This window comes from Schistocerca cancellata, chromosome 1 (assembly GCF_023864275.1).
Source record: "Schistocerca cancellata isolate TAMUIC-IGC-003103 chromosome 1, iqSchCanc2.1, whole genome shotgun sequence".
NCBI lineage: Eukaryota > Metazoa > Arthropoda > Insecta > Orthoptera > Acrididae > Schistocerca > Schistocerca cancellata.
In genome coordinates this window covers 857839649-857852648 of record NC_064626.1, presented here as the reverse complement: position 1 = coordinate 857852648, position 13000 = coordinate 857839649, and the positions used below count along the sequence as shown (strand labels likewise).

Below are 13000 nucleotides of genomic sequence, written 5' to 3'. Positions count from 1 at the left end.
ATTAGTTCCGTGAGTAACCTTACATTTCAGCAGGATAATGCACGCGCGCATGTTGCAGCTCCTGTACGGGCCTTTCTGGATACAGAAAATATTCGACTGCTGCCCTGGCCAGCACATTCTCGATATCTCTCACCAACTGAAAACGTCTGGTCAATGGTGGTCGAGCAACGGGCTCGTCACAATACGCCAGTCACTACTTCTGATGAACTGTGTTGAAGCTGCATGGGCAGCTGTACCTGTACACGCCATCCGAGCTCTGTTTGACTCAATGCCCAGGCGTATCGAGGCCGTTATTACGGCCAGAGGTGGTTGTTCTGTGTACTTATTTCTCAGGATCTATGCACCCAAATTGCGTGAAAAAGTAATGACATGTCAGTTCTAGTATAATATATTTGTCGAATGAATACCCGTTTAGCATCTGCATTTTTTCTTGGTGTAGCAATTTTAATGGCCAGTAGTGTATTAATAAAATATTCCTGACTATTAAGTCGTAGTCAGATGAACGTCGCATTAAAACCTAACGTTTCGTCCCCATCTACAGTGGACATTTCCAAGGAGGATCTTAGTTTCTTTGTGTGTCCGATTCACACCCTGGCTCTCTATTGGCTTGCAGAAAAATTCTGTTTACGTGTGCTTTCGCGCAATGGCGTGACATTACTTGCTTTGAACACCCGAGCGTAGTTTGCTGTTGTCTTTTGTCGTCGTCCGCTGTTTCTATCACGCCATGGTGGAAGACTGGTACCGGGTACCGGGTTCCAGATATCATTCAGTTTCACACCCTCCTCCTTCCTGTCGATATTCCTGGAGCGTTTAATAATCTCTATGGCGTCTCTGTATAATCATTCATGAAGTCCTCTTGTACCTGTCAGTACTTGAGTCCCATCAATTAGAATGTCGTGGTATCATGGATGTAAACAATGTTCCGAAATAGCTGATCTGCCAGTCCCCTCTTCTACAGTGCCCTTGTGCTATTCTAGTCGTTTTTCGACCGTTCTTTTTGTAGTATCCACATACACCGCCCTACAACTATAGGGAATCCTATAAAATTTTACATTTTCAGGGGTTTGCGAGCATTCTTCCCCAATTTGAGGTGATAAATAAGATTCCATCAGAATTTCTAAAATCATGTTGGGAAGTGGCAACAAAACGACCATCCATATTAGTGTGTACCAGGTATGAGTCTGGTGACATACCACCTGACTTTCAGAAAAATATCGTCCACACAATTCCGAAGACTGCAAGAGCTGATAAGTGCGAGAATTATCGCACAATCAGCTTAACAACTCGTGCATCCAAGATGCTGACAAGTACAGTATACAGATGAATGGACAAGAAAATTTAGGATGCGCTAGATGACTATCAGTTTGGCTTTAGGAAAGGTAAAGGCGCTAGAGAGACAGTTCTGACGTTGCGGTTAATAATGGAAGTAAGACTAAAGAAAATTCAAGACACGTTCGTAGGATCTATCGACCTGAAGAAAGCTTTCGACAATGTAAAATGGTGTAAGATGTTTGAAATTTTGAGAAAAATAGGGGTAAGCTATGGGAAGAGATGGATAATATACAATGTCTACAAGAGCCAAGACGGAATAGTAAGAGAGAATGACCAAGAACGGAACACTCGGATGTAATCTCTCGCCCCTACTGTTCAATCTGTACATCGAAGAAGCAATGATGGAAATAAAAGAAAGAAAGAAACTTCCTCGCAGGTTGAATCTGTGTGCCAGACCGAGACACGAACTCGGGACCTGTGAGGACGGGTCATGAGTCGTGCTTGGGTAGCTCAGATGGTAGAGCACTTGCATGCGAAAAGCAAAGATCTTGAGTTGGAGTCTCTGTCCGACACAAAGTTTTAATCTGCCAGGAAGTTTCATATCAACGCACACTCCGCTGCAGCGTGAAAATCTCATTCTGAAGAGAAAGAAAGGTTCAGGAGTGGAATTAAAATTCGAGGTGAAAGGATATTAATGATACGATTCCCTGGTGACATTACTGTCCTGAGTGGAAGTAAAGAAGAATTACATTATCTGCTGAATGGAATGAACAGCCTAATGAGTACCGAATATGGATTGAGAATAAATCATAGAAAGTCAAAAGCACTGACAAGTAGCAGAAATGAGAACAGTGAGAAACGTAACATCAGGATAGATGGTCACGGAAGGAGATGAAATTATGGAATTATTCTACCTAGGCAGCAAAATAACCAATGACGGACGGAACAAGAACGACGTCAAAAGCAGACGCACTGGCCAAGAGACTTCTACTAGTATAAAACGTAGGCCTTAATGTGAGAAAGAAATTTCTGAGATTGTAAGTTTTTTGAGTACAGCATCGAATGGTATTGAAACATAGACTTTTGGGAAAACCGAAACAGAAGAGAATCGAAGCTTTTGAGATGTGGTGCTACAGACGAATGTTGAAATTAGGTGGAGCGATAAGGTAAGGAATGACGAGGTTGTGCGCAGAATCGGAGAGGAAAGCAGTGTATGGAAAACACTAACAAGAAGTATGGATACGATGATAGACACCTGTTAAGACATCGGGGAATGACTCCCATGGTACTACAGGGCGCTGTAGATGGCAAGATCTGTAGTGGCAGACAGAGATTGGAATACATCTAGTATATAATTGAGGACGTAGGTTGCAAGTGCTACCCTGAGATGAAGAGGAGAGGAATTCGTGGCGGGCCGCATCAAACCAGTCAGAAGAAAAAAAATGTTCCGTTCTATCCGCCAATGTTTTTATGATGCCTAGATTTTGTTTTGAGTGATGGTTCGAATACCGGTATAGGTAACAGTTTGTGTGCGTGGGTTTTCGGTACACTGTGTGGCCTAAGCTACCATCTTCTTTCTTATAGCATTCCGTGTAGCTGTGGGGAGGTAAAGTGGGTAATACAAAAAAGAACGGTCCCAAAACGACTAGAAGAGCGCAAGGGCAACTGAGGAAGGGGAGAGATTAACACGCTTTGCATCCAGGAAACCATCACATTCATTTTCGTGGGAGTTAAATACTGGCAGCCACAGGTCGATACCATTAAATGCTGAACAGAGTGGCGGTAGAGCTCGTTAAACACCCAAGAAATTTCAATAGGACGGAAAGGGCGTGAAACTGAGTGTCATCTGGATCTCGGTGCTGAAGAAGATGTGTAAGAGTTTTCCACGCAACACCGGACGACGGCAACCGACAGCGGCCAATTGCGTTCGCGTATTCAAAGTATCTGACGACACGCCACTACGTGGGAACACGCATAAAAGTAATTTTGCTGCAGTCCGTGGTGAGCCAGTGGGTGAATCGGATACTCAAAGAAACTACGATCCCCCTTGAAAATGTTCTCAGCACATGGGGACGAAACGTTTGATTTTAATGTGAAACCCATACGTCCACGGTATAATAGCCCAGAACATTTTATTAACTGTGGCTAGTTAAAGCCGTGAAAGTTTACGTTTTACAATTAGCGTGGGCTACACAAATAAAAATCAGTTAATCATCTATGTCCAATTAGTTTAATTTTTTTGGTTGCTCGCTCTTTGATTTCATCCCTCCCACGCTGTTTCGCCTTCTCCGAATTAATAAAGTGTGTGAACATTTTACTGATATTTGGTTCCTAAATACAAAATTGCTGAGTGTGTCCACGAGATCTTTCACGACGGAGCTGTTGGTTAAAAAGTTCTCGGTAAACGGTCCGCGTGAAATTGGGATAAGATCACAAGATTTTGATAACTTCCTCCATCGTCGTCATCGGGGGCTGGATTACGTAATCCAGCCAGTAAGATGCAATCTCTTGGATATAAAAGGGTAAGTCTCGCCGGTTTCACGACAGTCACGATAGTCACGAGATGACGATCAAGGTTGTAGTTGAAAGCTTGGGATTTTAAAGGAATTTGACTCGGCAAGTTTATCAAGAACTTTTCATCAGAAATTGTGGAGGAATTAGTGGCAGCTCGTTGACTTGTTGGTTGTTGACTTTTGTCTCGGAATCCTCCACCGACCTTTGTTTTATGATTTTTCTTACATTTCGCCAACAGCAGTAGCTGACGTTGCCAGAGTTTCAGCATCCATTTCTGGTGGCGGAGCGAGATTAAGCGTCATCTAATAGAAGGTGTCTGGACTGAACACTGTAATTTCGAATCGACCACTGTATGGCACGAGAGACGGGCCACCAGTATAAAATAAGGCGGGGAGTATTATACTGTCGGTAGAGAAGCGGTAATAACAGAATGGGTAAGGCAGCAGAGCCCAGTGACTTAGAACGTATGCTACTCGTCGGGTGTCACACCAGTAACAAATCCGAGAGGAACATTTCGACCCTTCTCGTGTTAGCCAGTTCGACTGTTGGTGATGTGATTGTTAAGTGGAACCACAGCTCAACTAAGACCAATTAGACCTCATGAGATAACGGAGATACACAGTCAATCATTGAGAACAGTAGCTGTAAAACACCTCTTGAAATCAGCGGAAGGAATCGCTCGTGAGTTCCAAAGTGATACCACCATTCCAGCTGGCACAATGACTGTGAATAGGGAGTTAAAAACAATGGGGTAGAATGTTGGGCAGATCCTCATATGCTACACATCTGAAGTGATGTAAAGAGTGACTTCACTGGACAGTGGATAATTGGAAATGAGTCATTTGAAGCACGCTATACTGTGTGGCAGTCCACTGGAAGGGTTTGGGTTTGGCGAAAGCCTCCAGGCGTTTACTTACCACTAGGTGTAGATGCCAGTAGTGAAGTGAATGTGGGTGGTGTCACGGTACGGGTGTGATTTCCGTGTTTTGGGTGTGGTCCCCTTACAGCGCTTAAGAAAATGTTGAATACGGAAGGATACCAACACACTGTATAGTGCTGTATACTGCTCACAGTGGAGGAACCGCTCGGAGACGTGGTTTGTGTCTATTAGCATGACAGTGCATCCCACCCATCCTGTCGCAAAGCAGCATCCTCGAGGGAAATCTTCAAGGACAGTAACATTCCTGAAATGGACTGGTCTGCTCAGAGTCTCCAGCTCATCCCAATGAAATACCTTTCTGTTGTTGTTGTGGTCTTCAGTCCTAAAACTGGTTTGATGCAGCTCTCCATGCTACTCTATCCTGTGCAAGCTTCTTTATCTCCCAGTACTTACTGCAACCTACATCCTTCAGAATCTGCTTAGTGTATTCATCTCTTGGTCTCCCTCTACGATTTTTACCCTCCACGCTGCCCTCCAATATTAAATTTGTGATCCCCTAATGCCTCAGAACACGTCCTACCAACCGGTCCCTTCTTCTTGTCAAGTTGAGGCACAACCTCCTCTTCTCCCCAATTCTATTCAATACCTCCACGTTAGTTATGTGATCTACCCACCTAATCTTCAGCATTCTTCTGTAGCACCACATTTCGAAAGCTTCTATTCTCCTCTTGTCCAAACGATTTATCGTCCATGTTTCACTTCCATACATGGCTACACTCCACACAAATACTTTCAGAAACGACTTCCTGACACTTAAATCTAAACTCGATGTTAACAAATTTCTCTTCTTCAGAAACGCTTTCCTTTCCATTGCCAGTCTACATTTGATATCCTCTCTACTTCACCCATCATCAGTTATTTTGCTCCCCAATTAGCAAAACTCCTTTACTACTTTAGGTGTCTCATTTCCGAATCTAATTCCCTCAGCATCACCCGACTTAATTCGACTACATTCCATTATCCTTGTTTTGCTTTTGTTGATGTTCATCTTATATCCTCCTTTCTCGACACTGTCCATTCCGTTCAACTGCTCTTCCAAGTCCTTTGCTGTCTCTGACAGAATTACAATGTCATCGGCGAACCTCAAAGTTTTTATTTTAATTCCTACTACGAATTTTTCTTTTGTTTCCTTTACTGCTTGGTCAATATACAGATTGAATAACATCGGGGAGAGGCTACAACCCTGTCTCACTCCCTTCCCAACCACTGCTTCCCTTTCGTGCGCATCGACTCTTATAACTGCTATCTGGTTTCTGTACAAATTGTTGTAAATAGCCTTTCGCTCCCTTAGGGATGAGTTAAAACGTCCACTTCACTCAAGATTGCAGCGTTCAACATCAGTTCCTTCTGTGGTTTCAGCTCCTGCGGACAAATCGGCTGTCTTCTGTGCACAAATATTCAGGCCCGTCAATGAAATTGTCCCCGGGACAGTCCAAGTCATCACAATGTCCACGGATACTTTTCATCAGATAGCGTATGTTTTATCCTCCACATCGGGACGTCAGCCAGGAGGAGTAACCCGGCAGCAATGGCACGTTACTCCTTCTTAACAAATCTCTATTTGCAATGCGAAATGTGTCAGACATAGGGGATATAAAAATGAAAAAACTGGCATACTGTGCTTACATTCATTCCATAATGTCATATGGGATTATTTTTTGGGGTAATTCCTCAAGCCAAGCTAAAGTCTTCCGGGCACAAAAACGTGCCGTAAGAGTTATATGTGACGTGAACTAAAGAAGCCTGTTTAGGGAACTAGGGACACTAACTACTGCTTCCCAATATATTTATTCCGTAATGAAATTTTTCATTAAAAATATATTACTTTTTCAAACCAACAGCTTAATTCATGGAATCAATATTAGAGATAAGAATAATCTTCACAAGGATTTAAAGTCACTTACTCTTGTACAAAAGGGTGTGCGTTATTCAGGAACACATATTGTCAATAACTTGTCAGCAGCCATAAAAAGCTTAACAACAAATGAAATTCAGTTTAAGAGAAGCCTAAAGGATTTATTGGTGGGCAACTCCTTCTACTCCATTGATGAATTTCTCAGTACAATATAACTTCTGCACAATTTCAGTGCAGTAATGTGTTCGTTGTAAATAAGTGTGTGTGTGTGTGCATGTGTGTGTGTGTGTGGGGGGGGGGGGGCGGTGCATGGGTGTGTGTGTAATGCATGGGTGTGTGTGTAAGTACAATCTAACTTCTGCACCATTTCAGTGCAGTAATGTGTTCATTGCAAATAAGTATTATAGTAGTTCTATTACATGTTTATTACCTTGTAAATAAAAAACCCTTTTTATTTTAAATTCAGTGCATTAGTGTTTGTAAAATAATTCTTTCATATAGTGTTCATTAAAAAAATGACGATCATTCCACTTGGGACCTGTGGAAGGTACATTAGCTTATTTGTTTCAGTTGTAAATATTTGTCATGTATTATTGTTTTTATGACATGTTCTACGTCCTGGAGGACCTCCTCACTATAGATCAATTGGAATGAAAGTAAATCTAATCTAATCGAACAGTCGATCCATGACGACCATTTACTCCGGCTGCGTGCTTGAGAGACTTTCAGGGAATGTCGCCCTCCTTCCAACTGTTCTCATTTAATTTTGTTCAGCAGTTTCCTTAACGGTTAAACTGAAAGAAGAATGTCAGTGCTTTTGCGATCGCTTCTCGTTGGTGAAGTAAATTAGTCAGAGAATTAGTACTCTGAATAAATGGTGTTCAGTGTATAGTGTGACGATCCTCATAAATATTTCCTGTTTTCCGGAGTTACTTGATGCAAATGCTGTAATGGTTTGTGGAACATCCTCCCTTTTTCCAGACGAAATAGAGCTCCATCTCTCATTATCTACACTTATATGGGAAGCTCTATATTTAGCCTATCCTTACATCTCCTCCTCGTCCACTTTCCATTAGGCCGATCCTAAACATTTTAACAGCAATCACAATGAGGGCATATACGAGGACTGTACGATCAGATTTGCTATCATGTGAGTGAAGGCCGTTCATTGCTCTGCTCGATAGCATCTACGAAATATTTCATCCGGAAAAAAATGTTCCATATTCTTACTTGAATTCTCCCATGGCGCTCTGTACATTGGGTGTGAAATTCAGAAAAAAGTTTTTTGTCAGTGATATAGAGAGGAAAAACAGAACTTACACTTTGGATTTATTGACTACTATAACTTGATGATAATTTTTGGTAGTTTAAAGTAAATGCTAACAAAATACCGGAGCTCCTTTTTGCGTAGTCAGTTTTGTTTGTAACTCTATAGGAAGTCTCGCTCAACTTGTCCTTTCCTGATGCCTGCACCGAGTGACGTGGAGCGGTACTTAAGCTAATGAACCTTCATTTGAGAGCAGCCAGGTATTAACTATGGTTCTGCCGCCCAGATGAAGGTTTTCCGTGAGTTGCCCAAACCGATTAAGGCGGATGCCGGGCAGTTCACTTGAAAAGAACGCGGTCAGATTGCTTCCTCAGCCCCGTTCCTATTGTGGAATTCTAATTGCTACCATCACTGGCAGGACGTTAAGCCCTAATCTTCCTCTTTATTCGTAATTCAGCATACATAATGCTGTGAACCAGTCCCGGTGTTCTGTTATTGAACCTGTTTTGACGTTCCTGCACAACGCTGATAGATTTCTCATTATCGCATACCGATTAGCTCTTATTTTATCTCTACACTGTGCCACGGAGTAGGAATACTAATAGAGTGGCCAATGAGATGCACAGAATAAAATTTTTGTGAGAAATTACTGTTTCTTTGGCGTTTCGTAAAATTTCCCCATAAGCAGCCTGCTGATTTTCAACGCCATAACATCTCTAATAGAAACAGATCCAGCTCAGAAGTAGCGTGGCTTTCATACACGCTTTTCATGTGCGTCTTAACAAGTTTCATTCTATTTTTCTATATCCATCCTTTTAGCAGGACGTCTCTGGGACGATGGCCGTTTACGATCGTGACAAAAAATAAAAACACCTACAGCCGTCCTTAAGATTTTATTTTATTTTGTCGCTACCAGTTTCGACGCTTCACTGCGTCATCTTCAGGCTGTTTTGATGCGGTACAGGTTGTTTGCTGACACATTATCTGCGAATCCAGTAATCCTGGCAAGTGATGGGTTATGCATGGGAATCGTATCCACCTGTACCGCATCAAAACAGCCTGAAGATGACGCAATGAAGCGTCGAAACTCGTAGCGACAAAATAAAATAAAATCTTAAGGACGACTGTAGGTGTTTTTATTTTTTGTCACGATTTTCATTCTATGTCTATAATGAAACTGGCTTGAGCGTCTGAATAGACAAATGTAACAGTATATTCGTTTTTTTTGTTTTTTTTTTAGTCAAATGTCTCAGTTCAAGGGGGCTATTTTTAATGTTACAGAAATAAAATGATAGTCACTCTTTTTTTTACGTTTTGCTCTGCAGTCGAACGTAGTGGGGAGTCTTTCCTCAATGAGCTGTGCTGCGGCGACGTTGGGATATTGCTTTTTAATAAGCCCATTATCGTATTTCATTGGCGCATTTACGTACAAGTATCGACTTCATTACAGAATAAGAGCTACGCGAAACAAAGGGAAACTAAACTAATATTCATGTATAATCTTGTATGTATTCAACATCTGTAAGACGATGTCTTCATGAGTACTTCACGAAATACTCCTACGGTGAGGGGCTACTTGTTAGAAAAACATAGTTCACGTCATAAGTGCTAGTAGCATACACTGATGAGCCGAAACATTATGACCACCCGTTTATTAGCGTGCTTTTCCACTTTTCAAACTACGATTTTCAAACACAGTACAACAGAGAGTCTGCTTGGCATGGGTTCTACAAGTACTTGACAAGAATCCAGAAGTACGTGGCACCAGGTATCTACGTATAGGTCAAGCAAATTACGGGATGGTGGTTTACAGACAAGCAGCTGGTACCCGATATGTGTTCCAGTGGGTACAGATGAAACACATTTGTGGCCCAGACATCAATGCAAGTTCACTATAATGCCCCTCGAATCACTATAGCATGATTCGGACCTTGAAACATGGGCAGTTGTCCTGCTGGAAGGTGTTGTCGCATGAAGCGATTCAGGTGGTTTGCAATAATGTTCAGGTAGTCCACTGCTGTCTTGATGTCTTCGATTACCAACACAAATCCCATGGATCCCAACTCAGTGTACCCCATAGCATAATTCTGCCCTCACCAGCCTGGATCTGTGTCGTGGTGGATATTTCGTGCAGCTATTTGCCTGGATGACGGTTTGTAAGGAACCAACCAGCGATCTGGTGTAACAAGAAATGCAATTCATTCGATAAGCGACACGTTTCTGCTGATCCACAATGAAAACTCAGTGATGCCGTGTCCACTGCAATCATAACTGACGATGTCGGTGTGGGTCAACACAGGAACACGTAAGGTTCGTGTGATGTGGAGTTCCAACAACGGCATCTGGACGGTATGCTCCGAAACACTTGTGTCTCCACCAGCAGTGTACTCTGTCGTCAGACCTGCACAGATCTACTTTTCCTGGACTTCACAGCGGGAGATCTGCTCTGCGTTTTGTGATGAGACGTGGCCACCCAATACCATACGATCTACTCGTTACTTGGCCACTTTCGACCTTATTCGCCGTTTGAGAGATTCTCGCTTCCAGCCGCAGCGCTACTAGAACGTGCTCTTTGTCAAAACCGCTTATATTAGTGGATTTCCGCTTTTGCGGCCTGTATCTTCGCTAAGATGACTGCCCATTCGTCTCTCTTCCGCTTAAATTATGTCCTAACTTCGTCAGGTGCCCGTAACACTACCATTAGGCATTCAACTTCGCGGTGGGCACTGATCATAACGTTTTGGCTCATCAATGTAGTTTCCTTTCCTGGCTGCTTTATTAGAGAATCGTCTGAAAATCCGTGAAATACGGAGGAAATGTCTGATACTTTCAGTTGAACATTGTTCGAAATGGGCGTACATTCAGCAGAGAGACTGCAGCATATTACCGTTCGACTGAATTTATCTAATACTTGTCTCGTAATTAAATATTGATACATTCATGTAAATTGCCCCAAGAATTTTAACAATTTTCTGAACTATGGTTATATACCTTACAATAAACAAAGTGTTTCTTGCTATTATTATAACTATATTTAGATCTTTCACCAAAGGAAGGGAACTTTTCAGTTGACGTTTTTCAATTTAAAACCTTAGGAGACAAAATTATTGTTTTTACTAATAAATTGTTGTGTAAAAATTGCAAATACGTGTAATATAAAGACTACATTTTAGTCCAAATGTAAGCAAAGACCATTGTACCAGTTTGATTATGACGACATGCGGAATGCGATGTTAGTCACTCTTTTCTTCTCTGTGGACCTCGCTTTAAATTTCCATAAATCTCATTAGTAAGATTATAGAATCATATAGGCAAATAACATGATTATTGTGTGTAATATTCCTGTAGACAATTCAGCATGATAATTAAACCAAAAACCACTGTACAGATGCGCGGAAATTTTTTTCTGTGATTGTGTGTGGAGCATTGTTGAGTCACAGTTATTCGTATGATACCTGAACTGTTAATATGTTTAAGTTCTGGGTACTTCTTTAAAATTGAAGACGTTAATCTAGACAGAAATTATATACATAGAAAATTTTAGTCGTATTGTGACACACTTTCGTGTAGACACTCAACCTACCAATATCAGCCGTCATCTCTATGATTGTCTCATATAGATGCAAACTTTCGTGAATACTTTCCTCGAATCTATAGAACTTGCTGTCTCCTCAGATTGTTTATTCTATACTTTGGAAGGCATTATTTATTTCTAAGAGACTGGAATTTATGAAATGCGTCCATTTGATTTGCACAGCCAGATGTCGCGAGTGGTCCTTCAAATAATGTCCAGCGACTGAGTAGTTAGGGCATGAGAAATATATATAAGAAATAAGCGTTCTAGTATCGTGTGCGTACAGTATTGCGATGAAGTGTGCGGTGGAGCAGTCGCCGGCTACTCACTGTAGAGCTTGCTGAAGGCCATGTAGAACTCGTTGATGTCGAGGTGGCCGTCCTTGTCCGCGTCGTCGAAGTCGACCATGTGGCCCAGCGTGCAGCCTTTGGACAGCTGCCGCAGCTGCTCCTTGGTCGTGATCTGCGGCAAAAATTATTCATCCCTCACTGATGTTACGCGCTCGCGCTCTGGTTTGGTAGGCTAGCTGTCTTGTGTGACTAAATAGCTACAATACGTGGCCAAGATCCTTTGTCGATGCTGAAATAAGATACCCACTTAAAATCATGCAAAGGAAAATCTCAGGTTCTATTTATTATCGACCAGAAATTTAAGGTACTGCTTCGCACCACGGAATTACTACGACATTTTGTTTTATAGTAATGGGATGCAGTCTGTGTTACGCTGGGTAGGTGAACAGGCATGCGGTGTACTGCATGCCTTCGCCACTCTACCTCAACCTTTCCAATATGGTGCCTCTGTTAGGCCTTTGATTGTGAATTTCAGAGTAATCTTGTAGATGTAGATGCAGATGTAGATGAAAGGAAAGGAGTGCCCCCTCACCTCGTCAAGCTCCTCCTTCTCCAGGGCGCCGTCGTTGTTCTGGTCGTAATGGCTGAACATGATGCTCACCAGGTACTCCTTACCAGAACTGCGGTTGTCTTCTGCCATCAGTCTGGCGTGGTTGTACAGAAGCAGATTATCCTGAAACAGAGATATGTAGGTTTATGAGAGGTGAGAATTTGTCTAGGACTCCAGTGAACATTGCCCATACATGCTATTTACAACGCCAGGTTCGGGCGCGGTTCCAAGCAGTCCCAATTCGGTTTTACAGAGTACTAACTTAGCTTGCATTTATCGCGAATCTCTTACCCAGAGAAAAATTCCAGTCGAATGGAAAAAGGCACACGTGACTCCTGAGTGTAAGCAGGGTAAAAGAACGGATCCGCAAAATAACAGACCTATATCCTTAACAGCGGTTTGCCGCAGAATTCTTTAACATACAAAGGTTTCAGGAATTACTGCAACCAATCGCCGTTTTTTCTTCAATTTTTATTTACTCATGACCGGTTTCGAATCGCTTGGTGATTCATCATCAGATGATACAATTTAGTTTGGAGTATTGTGGGGGTCGTGCATCAGTATCGTTAAATATCAAGTGCCTGTTTCACCTGATATTTAACGATACTGATGCACGACGCCCACAATACTCCAAACTATATTGTATCATCTGATGATGAATCACCAGGTGATTCGAAA

At 42.1% G+C, this 13000-nt stretch overlaps 1 protein-coding gene across 1 annotated transcript in view; it reads right to left on the bottom strand.

Moving 5' to 3' along the window:
- Window positions 1-13000, bottom strand: part of LOC126107615 (follistatin-related protein 5-like) — a 181397-nt gene that overhangs the window by 104722 nt on the left and 63675 nt on the right. The window contains exons 5-6 of the mRNA XM_049913341.1: window positions 12305-12445; window positions 11752-11884 (exon numbers count right to left, since the gene is read on the bottom strand). Of these exons, the coding sequence (XP_049769298.1) occupies window positions 11752-11884; window positions 12305-12445 (274 nt within the window). The remainder of the gene's footprint in view (window positions 1-11751; window positions 11885-12304; window positions 12446-13000) is intronic.